A 19202-nucleotide genomic window follows, 5' to 3' on the forward strand; every position below is an offset into this window, starting at 1 on the left:
TTTTTTTTTCATCCAGATGTATAGCCATGAAATTGAGCTGGCTTGCCAAAAACAGACAGAGTTTGTGAAGAGCTCTGTGGCATGCAAATGGAATCTTGCTGAGGCTCAGCAGAAACTTGGTAGTTTAGCACTGCATAACTCTGAGTCCTTGGATCAGGAATATGCCAAAGCACAAACAGCAGTATCAGAACTGAGGCAGCGGGAGGAAGAATGGCGACAGAAAGAAGCAGCTCTAGTACAAAGAGAGAGGATGTGCCTCTGGAACATGGATGCCATTAGCAAGGATGTTTTTAATAAGGTATGATCTTTCATTGTTCTATATAAAAAGATACATATTTGTACATATTTGATGGCAAAGCAGCAGAATTCTGTAAGCAGTATTCAATGTTGACATAGTGCTTGTTATAGAAAACTGTACCCACAATAGGGTCTAATTTGGATGGTTCTTAGTACAAATATACGGCTGCAGTGTAGTGTGTGGCACACTGCAGCAGATTTGAGACAGATCTGAGCTTTGTTACATGATTTTATGACCTTGGTCAAGTCACCACCACTGAGCCTTGGTTTCTTCAACTGGGTAGGGTAGGTTTGAAGATTAAATAAGATAATGTCTTAAAAATGTGCTGGCATGGGGTCTGGTACATCAAGTTCAAATGTTACAGGACATTTCTGATGTTGCAGTGGTCTCATCTTGCTGTCATTTTTTGAAACATGCATGTTTAGTTATTAGATTTATTAAATAAAAGTCTTTACCATATGGATTTAGTAATCTAGCATAATCTAGACTTAATGTTACAAGCATTGGAAATGAAAGGACCTTCCAGAAATAATTTAGGTTCTTCTGCTCTTAAATAGTATAGTACTTTGTAAATTAGTAGTTTAAGAATAGTATTTTGTTTCACAAAAACATACAGGTTTTATTATTTTAGTTTTATAGCTGAAGGAAGGGGTTTAAAATGTATACTGAAGTCAGTATTTATTGCTTGAAGGGTATAGAAGAACTGCCCTTCACAATCTGGAGTTGTAGCAGTTTACATTGTGAAAACAATTTGATGCATTCCAAGCAGCATTTTTTTTTTTTTTTTTTTTAACTAGAAAATAGAAAAGATGAGAGTGTGTTCCACTTAAAGAGGTCAGCACTGTGTTGAAAAAAGCTTGTTTTGGATATGGATATGCATGTTAGGCTACAAAATGCAATGTGTTTCTTAAACTGTAACCAACAAGTTTGAAACTTCTTACTCTAAAGTTGCAGACTGAAAGGAGTTGTTGTTTTTGCATTGTTACAGATTAAACCAGGTCTAGGTTGTGCTAGGCGCGCCCTCTAACAACTGAGCTACCCTCTTAGCCGTCACAGGCAGGTTTAATTTAACCAGTCTCAAATATTTGTTTTATTCATGTGTACTGCTGTACAAACCTAAAAAAGCACTTACAAAATGCTTGTAAGAATTGAGAAATTTATCAGAATGAGAAAATACCTAAATCAAGGTTATAAAATCCCCCCACACACATCCCATATTTTGTACCCCATACTTCGATGATCAGTTTTAGAGTTTCTGTTATTCAACAACCTTGTTTTATAAATGAAGAAACTGAAAAGTAAAGTGACTTGATAACATAGCGATGGATTAAATCTGATTCTTTTATAATGTTTAGAATCAAAATATCCCTTAAAATATTTACTTTTAAATGGATAGCAAAACTCAGGATCATGGAGTTTTGTTTTGTTTTTTCCTGGTGACTTCCGGGTGCCTTAAGGGCAGGACTGGTGCAGCTTCTGGAGCTGGGAATCAAACCGCCATATTATGCACCTGACTGAATTTGCCCAAGCAGTGCTTTAAACAACTGAGCTGACTGGCAAAGCCCCCAGGATCATGTATGAGCCCAAGTATTCAAGTTTCTAAAGAGCCAAAAAATGAAAAGGAAAATAATGGCCTAAAACAGAGCCGTTGTATATCATAATTAATGTCCTCATTGGGTACAGAGTATAGTAAAAAATGTACTGCTTGGATTGCTGATTCTCATTCTACATTTCTCAACTGCCGAACTAAGGGTCAGAGATGTAACTCAGTGGCACCTGGCCTGCCTGGCAATTGTGAGGTTGTGAGTTTAATTCCTGGTACTGAAAAAGAGAAAAAGAAAAAACCTAGAACCAACTGCTCACTGATTGATTAGTATAATGTAGTAATGAAATTGCTTGGCTTTTTTTGCTTCTCTACAGTTCCTTTGAAAACATGCACTTTTAAACAAACTTACAGATCATACATTACTCTTGAGTTAGTCATCCTATAAATGACATTAACTAGAGGCAGTAAATATATTCCATAGTTAACCATATTTACCAACCAAGAAATAAAAACTAAAATTTCTAAGCTTTTATTGCATGTTAATGAACAAGTCTTTGTATATACTACAGTGTAAAATGTTTCATAATATTAAATAACTCTAAGTAGATTTAGTATGAAAAAGGGGTGAGGCACAGAGTGGCTAGTGCTCTGCAATCCACCAACAGGAGGAAGTTAAAAGATGGCACAGTCAAGGACAAAGAATGAAAAAAACAGAGCAGGCAAGGAATAAGGATAGGTATTCCAAAAATAATGACCATACTGACAGCTAAAAACAACAGGAAAATTTGCAGGCAGCTTCAAGATAGTATTTAAATTACTTAAATGCTGTACCTTTCTTAAATCTGAACTACGAAATTCATGGTTGAGACTGAAAGACTAGGTAAGGCAAAGAAAGTTACAAATGCCAACATAGTGGCACACACCTGTAACCCCAGCACTGGAGCCTGAGGGAAGAGAATGGCCCTGAGTTCCAGGCCAGCCTGAAAGATAGAGCAAGACTCTCTCTCGATGAAAACGAGAAGAAAGGTGTGAATATCCTCTATTAAGACTCTGTTTATAATGAAAATTATGTCCATTGTTAATGGGGATAATAGATACTAATAATGGACATCATTGGCCTGGCTGAGCTTTTAAAATCACGTTTTTTTTCCAAACTACTGAAAGCCCAGCATTCGTTTGCCATTTAAAAATAACTTCTAGAGATTGATTTTGAAATACATTAAAAGAGGGAGAAAAGCAAGACAATAAATTTATGAGCTAGTGTTTTTTTTTATGAGCTAGTGTTTTTAACATGGAATAAAATAATATGTATATTGAGGAATAGTAGCTATGTTAGTCCTTATTTTGGAAAGGCAATTACAACTAAGTCTACCAACACACTGATAGGTACACATATTTTTATTTTTTTCACTTTGTCAAAATGTCTAAGAAACAGTTGGCAGAGTGTATTTTGTATATTATGTATGGTTAGTGTTCCCTGCAAAGTGATGGTATTTACACAGAGAAAGACTGGCCTTCACATGTTACTATTTTCCTTAATAAACCAGGGACATACTACATAGAGTGATTATGGACCTTTTTTTAGCCTTTGTAGTATGGAAAGTTTCCAGATACATCAAGTAAACAGATAAGTCCCGTGTAGTACGTGCTGTCATCTTTCTGCCATTTTCATTCATTTATACTTTTCCCTTACTCCCAATATCTTTGCTTGCTTAATTTTAAAACTTATAGCTAACATTTTGAGATGTACAAACTTTACGTATAAATTCTAACAGATACACTTGTATAATATTCACTTAAGGTAATGTAATTTGAGATTTTAAAAGTGTTTTAAGTCTTCAGTTTGTAGCTTCGTGGGACAATGAAATCCAGTCATTTTCTACTAATTTATAAAAGCACACTTCTTTGTACTATACCAGACATAACCTTCAGGTTTGGGGAAGAAACTACTCATTCTTGTTAAGTCTGCATTCAGTATCATTAACCATTATTATTCAGAATTTTCATTCTATAGCTTACCAGTTTCTGCTCTCCTGTCATCCACTCCCACCTCCTTGAGTACTCTGAACCATGTCTGGTTTGGTTGTAGCAATCAGTAGCATGTGTATCACCACTGGCCCTATCGTATCAGTACCTTCTTTTTTGAGAAAAAAATTTAATAGTATAACATGCTTGTTTTAAAATAAATAAGTAAAATAGAAATTGAAAGGTCTCTTTACTTTTAGTTTCATTTCCCAAAGATAATATGTTTACAGTATCTTCCTAGACTTTCTCTGTACCTGTACTAATTCATGCACATTTTTCTCCCCCACAATAGGATCTTTCTCTAATTCCCTCTGTGTGTATATTGTTCTCAGTATATCTTAAGCATTACTTTATTTTGACTTTGCATTTATATCCCAAAATTATTTAAGATAATTTCTTCTTACGAGAGGAAATGGTCAAAGCAATGTTTATTTTGTAAAGTTAATGTCTGTTAGCACAGTGATCACAAAGAAAATGTTTTTAGTTTGTTCTTGCTTTAGTTTCTTTAAATTTAATTTCTAACAGCCTATAAATGAATTAGGACTATCTTTATATAATAATTTCCTCGCAGTTATATACTGGTTTTGTCTGGGAGCTTGAGACTTGCAAGGACTGTTCTAAATCTCTGAGGTACAACTCTGTGGCCACTGACACATGTGCTACAAAAATATAACTAACTCAAATTAAGATGTGCTGTAGGTGTAAAATACACACCAGTGCTGGTCTAAATGGCAGAATGTATGTAAAAGCAAAATACTTTTATTTTGAAATGTGTAAACTTTTATTGGTTCCTGATTATAAATGGCAGAAAGCTAGTTTGTACTTTTCATTTTGGCAATGATGATATCAGGGTATAAACTGATCACAGAATGTTCCAAGGAATTGTTTATCTAGCCAGCTCTGCTGGCTGTATAAAAACTATTATTGGTCTGTTTTATAACTTGTTTTAACTGGAAATAAGCACTTCTTTAATAGAAATTTGTGTTTGATTTTAAGAATCAAAGTGTTTAGCCTCTCTTGAGAAAATATAAGTGGAAATGCAACCTAGGTCTTACTTTATTTTATCTCTTCTGAAAGAATTGATAGTGGTATACTTTTTATATGCTTCGAACTTCTGAATTTATTTCCAGCATCAGATCTAAAAATTTGATTAGGGTTGCAAACATTTATAGAAATTGAATAATGCAGTTATAAATGATGCATGTAAATAGTCTATATAATAAAGCAGTTCTGCTTAACCAAAGGATTGTTTTTCCTGTATACTTTCTAATATAAATCTAAAAATTTCAATGTATATCATGTTTTAATCAAAGCTACTAAAATTCCTAAATAAGAAAAATTCCAGTTTTTTAATGAAGGGTTTAACAGTGATGTAATATAATCATACTGTATCACATCTATATTGCCTCTAGGCAGGACTGATAGGCACTCAGTATCTGAGAATGAAAATCGAATTAGAATAAAAAATCTTACTTTAATTTCTAAAATTTTCAGAGTTTTATTAATCAAGATAAAAGAAAAGAAACAGAAGATGAAGATAAGTCAAAATCATTCATGCAGAAACATGAGCAAAAAATCAGACATTTTGGTGCGTACTACTTGAATTTCCTTCTTTGTAATGTTTGATATTATATGTATTGGTGTAAAAAAAAATCATAAATTGGGAGCTCAAAAGAAGGTACAGGGCGCATTCCATGGTATAAGTTATTACTGATAGAGTTGTACAGATCTTGTATTAGACCTGTTTTGGGTAATAAAAAAATAGATTGAAAGAGAAGCAAAATTTAATCTATTAATACTAACCCTCTAAGTCAAGTCTTTCCACTTTTCAACTACTCTTTGCTTTTTTTCTTTTTCTTCTTTGCTTTCTTGATACCTCCTTATTTTGTGGATAAGAGATTAGCTGCTTTTTTTTTTTTTTTTTTTTAAGATTTGGATGTGATGCAGGTATTATGAGCAGGACCTTAAACTGTATTACTCTGTAGATATTGTAATAGAAGTGTATATGAAAAGAACTCAGACATTATTGTCTCTTGGGGGAAGCATGCCAAACAGGCTTCTCAGATTATTTTTGTGAGGAAAAGGTAGTTTTCCATGTAGACAAGGCAGTGGCAGTAGCGTGAAGACATGTAAAGTAAAAAAAAAAAAGTGTGATGTGTTCTAAGAATTATTAGCAATCTAAGACTGCCCAAGTGAAAATGCTACTGGGAAATGCTAGGAATTTGGGTTCAAAGCATATGTTTTTGATCCCCAGTAATGTGTTAGCTTGGTAAATATGATTGTTTATTTGAGACAGGGTGTTGATAATATAGTTCAGGCCAGCTTTGAACTCATTATGTAGCCCAGGTTTGCCTTAGATTTGCAGTGATCCTCCTGCCTCAGCCTTCTGAGTGCTGGGATGACAGGCGTGCACCACTATACCTGGCTATGTGATTTTTATTTGTACTGTGTTCATGAACATATTACTTGGCATTTGAAATCTTTTTCTTCTGGCTTTATCATAGAAAATAGAATTTCATGTATGCTTCTATTATCTAAAGATAGTAGATAGTACTTATAATTTTGCCCCTTCATGCAACTTCTCATAACATTCATATTTTCATACTTATTTAAAAAAAAATAAACTGTACATTTAATTCCAGAATAGTATCTGAAGAAACGAAGATGAACTTTACATTTCTATTGAGTATCATTGTGGTGTTCTTTATAATTAGAAAAAAATAAGTAAATAATCCTTTTGACAGATATTAAAATTTTTAAATAGAAGATTGAGTCAAAGATAAAAGGCAGTAATTCTGCAGATGATTTTTAGTTGTTTATGTGATTACCATTCCCACTTATAGCCCTTACTTCATAGGTTCATGTTCTGCTGTAGGAAAATACATGTACATCAGCTGGTGGTTCTTTCACAGCACATGATGTGTCTGGTAGGACAGCGTCCCGCAAGGTTTTTTCTCAGCTGGCATTCTCTTGGCAAGTTGCGTTGCACCCACAGAAATTAGAACAGAAACACCCTCACTTTTGTTGTGAACTGAGTTCTTTGGTCAAAAGCAATTTTGTGAGGGGAAAATATTCTAACCTCATAAGATGTTGTAATGCACCTGTACTCTTTAATAAACCTTTCATCATCCTGTAAAAACTGCTACTTCTGAGTAATAATGTTTATAAGAACAGTGAATTTCATGAGCCCATGGTTTTCATTTTCTTTTGCTGAAAAATGAGGTAAAAATAGTGAGGTTTGGTGAGTAATTCATGAAGACCACTGATAAATTACTGCTACAAACATAGTAAGAAAAGAGGGCAATTCCAGATATAGAATGGGTTTGTTCTCATAAGGAATTATTGATCCCTTCAATATGGAATGGGACAAGATACTCAGCCTGATTCTCAGCGGTTGGATAGCTTCGCCTATGTATGCTGCCATATTGAGGTTTTGGCATTGGTTTCTGCTACTAGCAAATTACATATTCATTGGCCTTACTGGATTGTGATATTAAAACATTTTTCATGAGGATAGTTCATTCTATTGAGTCTGCATAATCTCAAGCCTGTGCCACCATGACCCTTTAGTTTATGAAACTTATGGATTTAATGGGATAGCTGATGGACAGGCTGACATGATGTCCACAGGTGATTAATAAGCAATTGTTTTGCCCTTGCATATTGTGATCTTCTAGTACTTCATCTTGTAATACTAACCAGAGCCTTGCTGTGTTCAAACCCAACCAGACTTGATAGCCACTCCCAGATTCACATTGTGCCTGTTTCTTAGTGGAAATGCACATTGACTTTCCACTTTGGAGGAGATATCCTACTTGCTGCAGCACATTGGATCCACAGAAATTTTACTAAGGTAGTAGGCTCCCAAAATTTTCATGTGTTTTATTTTCCATTCTCTGGCATGCTATATCTTAACCAAGGCATCTGGGGTACTTGCCACTTCTTGTTCACCATGTTCTATCAGCAGAGTGGGTCACCTTATAGTCATGTGAGATGATGAGATCATCAGAATCTCCCATTGACTAAGTTATGGCACAGAGTGGATAGAGGACAGAGGCAAGTCAGTGAAAGTGAATGCTTCTGTGGTATATTTATACTTACTGTAGTAAGGGGAAAGTAGTATTTACCTTAATGATGACTATGCTATGGTCCTTTAAACACCTCTGGGATAACAGCTTTAATTAAATTTGGACTGGATTTCAAACTCTTGAAAGATAGTTGGAGTATGTGAGTGCTGTGCAGGGCTAGGGGCTTCCCTATGGTCTTATGTATACTTACATTCTTTAGGGTTCTTCCTAACTTTCCCTTATGCTGTTTATTGACTTAGCTTTCTTGTGTTGCTTTTACCCTTATAATTAGATGGAGTTTACTTTCTAATGGTAAATGGTACAGCTGTTTTGGTGGAATACTATGAAACATTGAAATTAATTTTTTCCTACATTTGCATTTATTAATATAGTTGATTTATACTTTATGAATACAGAATACTAATTTAGATACACAGCCTTCTTTCACCTAAAGTTCACAAAGCAGCTTTATTTGGTTATTTGCATCTGTAACATCACTTTGTGATCATTAGAGATGTTTTTTCATAGCACATCATTGTCCCTTATAGACATAGTTAGCTGTGATTCGGCATCTTTTGAAACTGTATGGTATGTTGTCACTGGAAATTTTATTAAAAGTTATACACATTTGCATAAAAACTTATTGATACAATCTTTTATTTGTACTGAAGATTAATATTTATAACCTCTTTTAATGCATATTGGTTTAAGAAATCATAATAGCCTATTTTTTAAAAGTATTTAATAGAAAGTACTCCTGACTAGAACATGAACTGAACTGAATAAGAAAGTAAGATTATGATATTTTATTTTTGTTTACATATCATTTAAAAATAAGCCTGAGAAGAAATACATTATTGTTAATAATAATTATCTCTTAGAGCTAGCCAAATAGCTCAGTGGACTAAAGTGCCTGCTTTGGCAGAGTGCAGTGGCCAGGGTTCGATTCCGGGTGTGCCATGCTGGCCCCATCCCTGGGGCATGTTGAGATGGGTGATTGAAACTGGGCTTGGTGGCGTGTGCCTGTAATCCCAGCACTAGGGAGGCTGAAAACAGGAGAATCACTACGAGTCTGATCTACGTAGTGAGATCCTGTAGACCTTATCCTAATCCTGTAGACCTTATCCTAAATGCAGAAAAAGAAAAAAAAAAGTTTATTGTTGTGACTTCATCATATTTACAGATTATAGTAACAGCCACTGAACTTGGTGATCAGTTTGATGTCAAGAATTTCTAGAGTACTTGATTGGGTAACATGGGAGCCAGTAAGCATGTAGAATGGAGAGAAGATAGATTTGATTTTCAAGTAAGATAAATTTATGTACAGGTATAGAAATAGAAATAGTTATCTGGTGGTAGATAATTGAGTTGAGAAAAGAAAATCTGGGACTCGAGAAATATTAAAATAAGTCATATGTCTTTACTCAAGGAATTTACAACCTAGTCAGGAGATTTTAAACATATATGAAATTAAGATGCATAATGTAGTTTAAGATGTTAAAATATATCATTCTGTAAGTATAATGTAGAAAGATAATCATATACACCCCATTTTTAGGAGTCAAATGCAGAAATTTTTTTTAAAATTTGATACAGGGTCTCTATGCAGTTCAGACTCATAGTTGTCCTCCTGACTCAGCCTCCCCTGTTGCTGGTAATAGAGGTGTAGACCACCATGCCTTGTTTTGGTGGCCAGTATGGTGTGCCCAGGGTTCCAGGGCTGGAATCCTGAGTCAGCATGAAACGCGGTACTGGGGATCGAACTCAGGACCTTGTCCTTGCCAGGCAGGTTCTTAGGCCACCTAGTTTTCTCCCCAGCTCTTCTGTTTTGTGTTTGAGACAGGTTCTCACTTTGCAGTTCAGGCTGGCCTTGAACTATGTACCTGAGTGTCTCAGTTACTTTTCTCTCATTTCTGAGACAAAATACCTGACACCTAAAATTAAGGAAAGGTTTATTTAGCTCACAGGTTTGTGGAGTTTTCAGTCCATACTCAGCTGGCTCTAAGGCAGAGTGGCACATGGCAGAGGGCAGCAGTTCCTGGAGGTGGAAAACAGCAAGAGTCAAAAGGGAGGAGCAGTGGCTGCAGCAACTAGCAAGCCTCTCTCCTTTCCTTGTGTTGTATTCAGGCTGTCCGCACTCATACCCATAATGCCAGCATTGGATCATAAATTAATCGTAAACTCTAGAAGCCTGCCCCAGTGACTGCTTGAGGCTTTGCAGGGACAACTAGACACAAACCAGAACACCCAGATTGGCCCTGGAACTTGTGGCACTTCTGCTGTCGCAGGCTCCTTGGTGCTGGAATTACAAGTGTGCATCATCACACTTAGCTCTCCAGTGTAGAATAGTGAGAGTTGATAAGTAAATGTAGATTGAGATGTTCACCAAGAAAATACATGGATTAAAGTAAATTAAATTTTAATTTGTCAAAGCAATATTTTTCAGAGAAAATGATGAGTACGTTTAAACTGGATTATCCTTACCCAGAGGATGAGCTTAACGAATAATTGTTAAATTAATAACTTATTCACTATTAGAGTAATTGCACTTATTTACTATGCGTCAGGCACTGTTCTAAGTGCATTGTATGAATTGGTATCATTTAATCACAAAAATTTTGTATTAGGTAATATTTGTAGTCCTCTTGTATACCTAAGGAAATTTGGCTCTGTGGTTTTCCTAGCCATTGTTGTTGCTCTCTTTGTCTACAAATTCCATACTGACATGAGTAATTTCAGGTATTTGCTGTTCCACTAAGCTTTTGGTCCTTTTAAGTACTTTTGTCTTAAAATCATATACCCTTTTCACAAAGGTGTGTAAGGATTACGTGTTAACTTTTCAGTTTCATACTAATTCAGTGTCTTATTTTTAAAATCAAGTGATATTTCTCAGATACAAAATACCTATGCTCAATCTCGTGTGAATTTTGTCTCTGCTATTACATAGGTAATGAAAAAATCTTTTACACCTTGGTCCCTGCGAGTGTTACTAACCCTTCTGTATTATCTTTCATGATAAAGAACCAACATGGATATGATTTTAGTAATCTTAGCATCATAGTGCAGTCATGGGGAAGTTGAAGGAGAAGTGATGCACACTATAGATGGTAGAGTTGGAAATATTACCTCTTCAGAAGTGCAAGAAAGTGAAGGCAAACCTGCTTCCTAGGACTTATTTTATGGCTTCACATATAAGAAATGATTATGCTTTCATTACCTTAGCTGTGATTTTAAGGAGTTATTAACTCTATCATAGTTCTAAGCAGCTTAATCATTCTGTTTCTCAGAATCTTAAATGACCTCATCATTGTGCCAAAATGCTGAGGAAATACTTTCATTACATCAAGGTGCTGGGGAATAACATTATGAAACTTAAAACTTTTTATATGAAAATAGTAAAATCTTTTATCCCTTTTCTTTGTAAGGATAAGTCAGTAATGTATTTTGAACCAATTGCTCTCTTGCTAACTGTGTTCTCAGTAAGACATTTCTCTTCAGTTTTATTGTGTTCTGATGTGAAATTTAATGTGTATACAGAAATTCACTTTAGGTCTAGAGGAAAAGATTACTGCCAAGTTATTGAAAAAGACCTATGGACATTTCTTTGTAACATCCAAACTTTTGTGGGTAAACCTGAAGATTCTAAAGCTACCAGTGTTGTAATACTGAGTTTATCAAGTATAAAGCTGACTAGACAAGGTTAAAGGTGTAAACTTGCCAGGTGTGGTGTTGCACATCTGGAGTCCCAGCCACTGGGAAGGCAGAGGCAGAAGGATCAGTTGAACTCATGAGTTCAGGCCTCAGCAACATAAAAAGAGACAATTTTTAAATGCAGCACTTTCTAAATTCCATGATTAATTTCATCATACTGACTTTGACCAGATTTCTTAGTAATTTTAAGATGTAGATATATCTTAAATAGTATTTGCTTTTGACATCTTGAAACAAAATGTCAGCATTTTCCAGTATGTTTAACTTAGATTTTAAAATTTTGTTTACTATGCATATAAACAGATGTGCACAAGTGTCTACCATTACTAAAATGGTTCCAGGTATATTTACTTTTATAACACTGACTTAATTTTCCTGTATTGGTGTCAACATTTTCCCATATCTGAAATAAAACTTTCTGTGAATTTTGGAAGCTATTTTCAGTCTACTGGATATTGCTTGAAAGAGCATTATCCCTTTTCATTTGCTCTTACCATAATATATTGTTTAGATAATATGAATTATATTTAAAGAGTCATTTTTAAGGTGCCTTTTCTTTCCTTACAGGAAACCAGAAAATATTTAACATTGTATGATTTCTTTTTTACAGGTATGTTGAGTCGATGGGATGACAGTCAGAGATTTTTGTCTGACCATCCATACCTCGTATGTGAAGAAACTGCTAAATATCTTATTTTATGGTGTTTTCACCTAGAAGCTGAACAGGTATTATGTGACTCTTGAGTTTCTGGCAGCCTTAGTGGAATTCTGATTTCTTACTTTAGTGGTATTTTGTTGGGTGTTTTTTGTTTTAAGTATTTAAATGAAAGCTGGAAGGTGAATAGAAATAGGAATTTTTGTTTTCAGACCTTACTGAGTTTAATGGGGAAATTTCTTCTAGTTGTTTGTTACCATATGGAAACTGTACTTTCTCTGCCAACTCCCAATTACTCTTGTTACCCTATACTTAATGACCCTTTTTCTTTTTTAAAAATTACAAAGTCATGTATTTAAAAACCAAATAGAATTTACAAATTGCAGGGGGTGTGTGTGTGTGTGTGTGTGTGTGTGTGTGTGTGTGTATGGTACTGGGGAAATTACAATATTAAATCAAGACAATTGCAATTTTTCTGGTCCTCATAAAAAAATGACCAAATACACTCTTTATATGTCCACATAGTATTTGACTTAAAATTAAATAAAGTAAAATCAAAGTACCTAAAAATTTAAAACTGAACTTGGTATATCAAATACATTTCTAAAGGTATTTCTTACAACTTGATTGGTTTTTACTTTCAGAAAGGGGCTCTAATGGAACAAATAGCACATCAAGCTGTTGTAATGCAGTTTATTATGGAGATGGCCAAAAATTGTAATGTGGATCCAAGAGGGTGTTTTCGTTTATTTTTCCAGAAAGCCAAAGTAAGTAGTTATTTGATATTATTAAAAGGGAAAGTTAGGCCTAAGATGTGATTTCTTTTTTTGTACACATTGTTATTTAATGGGACAGACTAAATTCTGTAGAATTTCTAATGTTGAGAAAATTTAGTTTTGCAAACTTCATGCAGAGACATAAAGAAGCTATAAAAGAGGCATATGTATGAAATTGAGACTGACTTGAATGAACGTGGAAAACTTCCTGCTAATGCAAAGCAAAACTGTTTCAAATAATGATATAATATTGAGCAAAGTTCAGTTACAGGATGTTCCATGCATAGAATTCATACTTTTAAGAAATCAAATTTCTATAATGAAAAAATAGAAAACATAAAAATTGAACACTTAGAGAAATAATTTGTAAAGTTCTGGGTTTTATTTTGATTTTTAGATGTTGTCTACAGACATGTATCTATGGAACATATTTTTAATATAAGGAAATGCTTATGCTCTAAGTTAGAAAAAAGTGATCATGTTTATATAAACAAGATAATGTTGGCCATGTTAAAGAAAAATAGATCTGTCTCAGAAGGTTACCATTTCACACTTAATATGTTACTATAACTTAATACTTGCTGAGGAGGTAACACAATAAGAGTTTGAATTCATTGCTAGTTGGTATATTGCAGAACAACCATTTTGAAAAACTTTATGGTAAATTTGACCAAGTGTGTATCTAACATGCAGAAATTCTTTTAGTCATATATTCTAGAAGAAAGGTTGTCATCATGTAATCCACCAAGCTCTAAGGTCCTTTAAGACTCTCTAAAGAGGCCTTCTGTCATATCTATATTCATAATTATACTATGATGTCATTTATTTTTATTTTCATCTTCTCATGGGTGAGCTACAGAAGTTGGTGCTGAAACAGATATGAACATCCATCTCTCTTATGTTAAGTGCCACTATTCTCCCTATTCTTTTATTTTAGAAAACAGTTTTAATACTTTTTTTTCTTTTTTTTTTAAGACATAGTCTGTCCATATTGTCTCTCAATTTCCTGGGCTCAGATGACCTCCCTTTTCAGTCTCCTGAGTACCTGGGACTACAGCCACATCCACACAGCATCATGCCTCGCCTTAGAAAATGTAATTGTTTTAAAAAGAAAAGTAATTAATAGAAGTATGTAATGAGCTCATTTATTAATTACTTTAAAAATTAGTTTTAATTTCTAACAGTATATATCATCAGGTACAGCCTATATAAACATGTTCTTTATCTCCTTTATTCCCATAATAAAGTTGAATTTTACTTAGTTTTCATAGCACTTATAAATAAAAAATTTTAGGCCAGAGAAATAAGTAATAGTGCCCCCCCCCATTAATTTAAAACTTTTTTAAGAATATTTCTTGGTGGTTTGGCAGTAGTGAGAGGATAGAAATAATGTGAGAGGTTTAATCAAGTTTTGGGGCCGCCAAATAGCTCAGCAGATTAAAGCGCCTTGCAGGTGCAGGGGCCAGGGATTCAATCTCTGGGCCTGTAGTGCTGGCCCTGTCTCCAGGGCGCGCCTGTATTCCTAGCACCTGGAAGGCTGTAAACAGGAGAATCACTACGAGTCCAATCTAGTAGTGAAACCCTGAACACTCTGTAGACCTTTCCCTAAAATGCAGAAAAAAAGGTTTTTTTCTTTTGTTTTATTTTTAAGAGATAGAGGAGTAAAATGGATCCTACTGAAAGGTCCAAATAAAACAAGGGAAATACATGGAGTGATGGAAAAATATGATGAATATTTTTTAAAAATTTAGAATTTATTATAGGGGAAAACCTAGTTTTTTTAATGTTTAAAAAAACATTAATGAATGTTTTAAAAAATTAATTCCCCTCATAATAATTCCCTTCACTTCAAACACTACATCATTCATGCCACTTTTTTTTTTAATATATATTTTTAATCTTTATATGGCACAGGGTCTTACTAATGATCCTTGCGTCTCAGCCTCCCCAGCGCTGGGATTACCAGTGTGTGCTACCATGCCTGGGTTTCAGTGGCCAGCACGGTGCAGCATGGCATGCATTACTGGCGATCGAACCAGGGTTCTTGCACTTGCCAGACAGGCACTTAGACCATCAAGCTATCTCCCCAGCCCCTCATACCACTTTTTAAGTAGTTCTATAATCTTTATTTCTTGCTGCCTCAGTGTCCTGAATCAGTTCAGAATGTTTTCCTTTTATAGTCGCTTTGATTTGGGGCAAGAGCAAGAAGAAGCATGGTGCTAGACCACACACAGCAAGGTGGATGTGGACACACTGTAATGCTTCTACAACCTTTCCTTTCTGTTGGCTGTCACTGTAGTTTTGGATCACATCTCTTAAAAGACATGAAAGCGAGCTTCTAGTAGTGTTTCAGGAAGGGGCAAGAATGATGGGATAAATGGGCTTGCAGGAAGGCAGAGGACTATTGTGGGAGAGTTTTGAGGGAGATTTAACATGTTCATGATGAGGCCATAATTCATATGTCTCTGCTGGGTGGATCGAACCACCAGTTGTACATATATGACTGTCGTATGAGGCAGAATTTTATTAATTTTATTAGTAAAAAGACCAGTGAAAGTGATTAGGTCTGTTTGTACTGCCCAGTGGGATAGTCCTGCATATATCACCAATAGGTATAGCGAGCAGGAACATGTGTCTTTACTGCAATAAATTTTTAAAGTTTAAACATTCACCATATATTTTGATTATATGTTATGCAAAGGCTTGCTTTTTTTTATTATAGCTATGTGTGAATGTTTCTTTTTCTTTTCTTTCTTTTTTTTTTTTGTACTTTTAGGGAAGGATCTACAGGGTGTTCAGGGTTTCACTACTAGATGGGACTCGTAGTGATCTGCCTGTTTACAGCTTCCCAAGTGCTGGGATTACAGGCGCGTGCCACCCCACCCAGTCTCAATTGCCATGTCAGTGTGCCCCAGGGGCGGGCCTGGCAGGGTAGGCCCGGGGATTGAACCTTCAGCCCCTGTGCCAGCTTGCAGGTGCTTTAATCCACTGAGCTATTTGGCCAGCCCTCATGTGAATATTTCTTATTAGCTTGTTTTACTGTACTGAAGCAAAAAGAAATGGAATGAATCAATCATTATGTTCTTATAAATTAAGTAGTTTCATGAGCCTAATGGAGACCCTGGTGATTTCTGCATACATTTAAACTATTCACTTTGCCTTTACTTTACTTCCTCCATCTTTGTTACTTTAGAATTTAGTGTATGATCTAGAAGTCTTCAAAAGCAATCTTTTAGCTGGGCCCTGTGGCACATGCACATAGTCCCAGCTACTTAAGAGGCTGAGGCAGAAGGATTGCAAGCACCCTGGGCTACTTAACTGAGACCTCTTATAAAATTATAAAAAAGGATTGGGGATGTACCTCAGTGGTAGAGCACTAGCCTAGCTTCAGGCCTTGGCATGATCCCTAGTCGTACACACACTCGCACACCAGAATTCAAATAATACTCTTTGATTCTTTTTTTTTTATGTGTGTGTATTCTAGGCAGAGGAAGAAGGTTATTTTGAAGCATTCAAAAATGAACTTGAAGCTTTTAAGTCAAGAGTAAGACTTTATTCTCAGTCACAAAGTTTTCAACCTGTGACAGTTCAGAATCATGTCCCCCATTCTGCTGTTGGATCTATAGGTTTATTACAGTCCTTACCACAGGTAAGTTTGAAAAATAAGTACATATTTTATCAATTTTTTTCACCTACATTTTGTTGTTTTGGACTACTCATATGTCATGTGCTTGACCATTTAACATGTTCTTACCTCAAAAGATAACCCTTGTCAGACATGTTGCTACATGCCTGTAATCCCAGCACTTGAGAGGCAGAGGCAGGAGGATTGCTGTGAACTCGAGGCCAGCCTGGGCTACATAGTGAGTTCAAGGGTGACCTGAACTATATAGCCAGATCCTGTCTCAAAATATAAATAAATACCATTAATCCTATTTCATACCATATTTTGGCATTGAATGTCATCTGCCTTTAAACACTAAATTGTGTCTTCTTTTGATGTGGAAAAGATGGTACCTAAACATTTTTAACGGTTACCTATTGGTCATCACAGACTTCTTAAGATCAGTCTTAAGGAACATCTCATTGTGTGAACTATGCTTACATTATTTTTAGACAGTTCCTGCCCATGTTGATTTTAGTAGTAATATTTTAATCTCTCATTTTCAGTCATCTCTTATTTCCATGGTATAAGATTTTTAGACAGACTTTAGCAGCTTACTCTGTGCCCCACATTGTGAAGTAGAAATTCTCATTCAGAAGTCAGTATTAGGCAAGTCTTACACTTTCAACTTTCTAATGTACAAATTGAGATTTTTCTTCATCGTATGTTATAATTTTACCATTCTAGTTACATGTGTTTTAGGAAGGCAGTTGGTTTACCTAACACAATCAAAACTGTTATTTTTCAAGGATGCAAATAATAATCCTGTGATTTTTTTTTTTTAAGTAATTAGTAATGCTCCCTCTTAGGCATGTAAAGAATACTGTTATTACAGATTATCTCTTAACATTATTTAAATACATTGATAATTTCACTTCAGTTCCTGAGAAATAGCACACAGAGAGGTAAGTATTCTCAAGGGAACTTTATGATTTAAATCACCGTCAAACGCAATATATAGTCCCGGCATGGTAGCACAGGCCTGCAATCCCAGCATTTGGGAAGCTGAGACAGGAGGATTGCCATGAGTTTGAGGCCACCCTGGGCTGCATAGCAAGACTGTCTCAAGCCAAAAAAAAACCAAATCCAACGTATAAAATCAAATTGTCATAAAGAGACTTGAACGATATTATTAAATCTTAATTTAAAAGGGAAAATATATACATTAAAATATTGTTAATAGCCTATGTGAAAAGGCTTCCTCTGGTTTGAAAGAAGTAAGTTCTTATTAATACATGTCATTAGCAATTGAAATCAGCTGCTAGGCATGCATTGTAGCCATGGAGATGTGGACATGGGGGACTACCGCATAACATTTTGACACTTGAGTTGTTGATATTGTCAGGCTTGTTAAGACTTACTTAGTGGGGCTAACAGAAGTTCCTAGTAGTGTGAGAATTTCGGTATCTTGGTCAAGTCTGCCCAAGGAAAAGGAGGGCTAGATAAGATTGTGCCTAGAGGCACAGGATTATTGATTGGTTGAGCGAATCAGGATAAAATGAGAAACTACTGACAAGCCAAATTGTCAGTGTAGAGATTTAGAAGAAAATTTAATCATAATAATAATGTATTATTGGATTATCAATTTATAGGTTGTGAAACACTTTCATATTTTCATATCATTTCATATTTTTAATCACCTCAATGCTATGGTTCATTTTCATCCAATTTTATAGATGAGTGAAGTGAAATTTAATGCAGGTTACTATAAGTAAACATAAGTGACATAAACGTTCTTTGAACCAAGTAGGTTGCTGAAAGAACCTCTTAATGACAGAAAATTTCCAGTCATATACAGGAACAAGCTGCTCCACTTTCAACTCTTGATGAACTAATATTCTGATCCTGAATGTTGTCCTACTTCACTTCTCATTCACTGACATCACAGATTGTTGAATTAAATCTAAAAAGAGGACAGGACAGTCGTTTGCTTTTAGCAAGAACTAGTCGCTGGAGCAAGGGAAGAGCAAGGGAAATGTTCAGAATGTTATTAAGTGAGAATTTTAAGTGTCAGGTTAGGGACTTTGATTGCTTTTTGATTAGGTTTCTCCATACTAGTTCTTACAGTTCTTAGAAAGGTGAGTAAACTGGAGAATCTCTTCAGCCAACTCTTAATACTCAGAATTCTGTCATGGAAAACTGGAACCCAGACTTTATAATACAGAAGGGCTTTGGAATTTGGCCCAAATTGTCTGAAAAGGACTTAGTACTGCTTTTGAAAAGTGGGATAATGTAACAAGAGTGTTTACTGTTTTTTTAATAAAGCTTACATTTGAATAATATTTTTGCTGTTCTTTTTTTGTAGTTGACCACAGTCTTATAAATTAAGCCAAAGACTGTTACTATCTTTAGTTTTGAGAGGACTAAATCAAGGACTCTTTGATGTAGCTAACAATTACTTTTAGGGTTATTCTATAAACTGTCTCTAAATTTTATTTGAAGATTTTTTTTTTTTTTTTT

The 19202-nt window shown here is 35.0% G+C and overlaps 1 protein-coding gene across 1 annotated transcript in view; it reads left to right on the forward strand.

Moving 5' to 3' along the window:
- Positions 1-19202, forward strand: part of Cdc37l1 (cell division cycle 37 like 1) — a 25692-nt gene that overhangs the window by 4461 nt on the left and 2029 nt on the right. Inside the window, exons 2-6 of the mRNA XM_004637187.2 lie at positions 17-298; positions 5364-5457; positions 12258-12373; positions 12947-13069; positions 16563-16727. Coding sequence (XP_004637244.1) covers positions 17-298; positions 5364-5457; positions 12258-12373; positions 12947-13069; positions 16563-16727 — 780 coding nt within the window. The remainder of the gene's footprint in view (positions 1-16; positions 299-5363; positions 5458-12257; positions 12374-12946; positions 13070-16562; positions 16728-19202) is intronic.

Source organism: Octodon degus, unplaced genomic scaffold (genome assembly GCF_000260255.1).
Source record: "Octodon degus isolate 3935 unplaced genomic scaffold, OctDeg1.0 scaffold00087, whole genome shotgun sequence".
Taxonomy (NCBI): Eukaryota; Metazoa; Chordata; class Mammalia; order Rodentia; family Octodontidae; genus Octodon; species Octodon degus.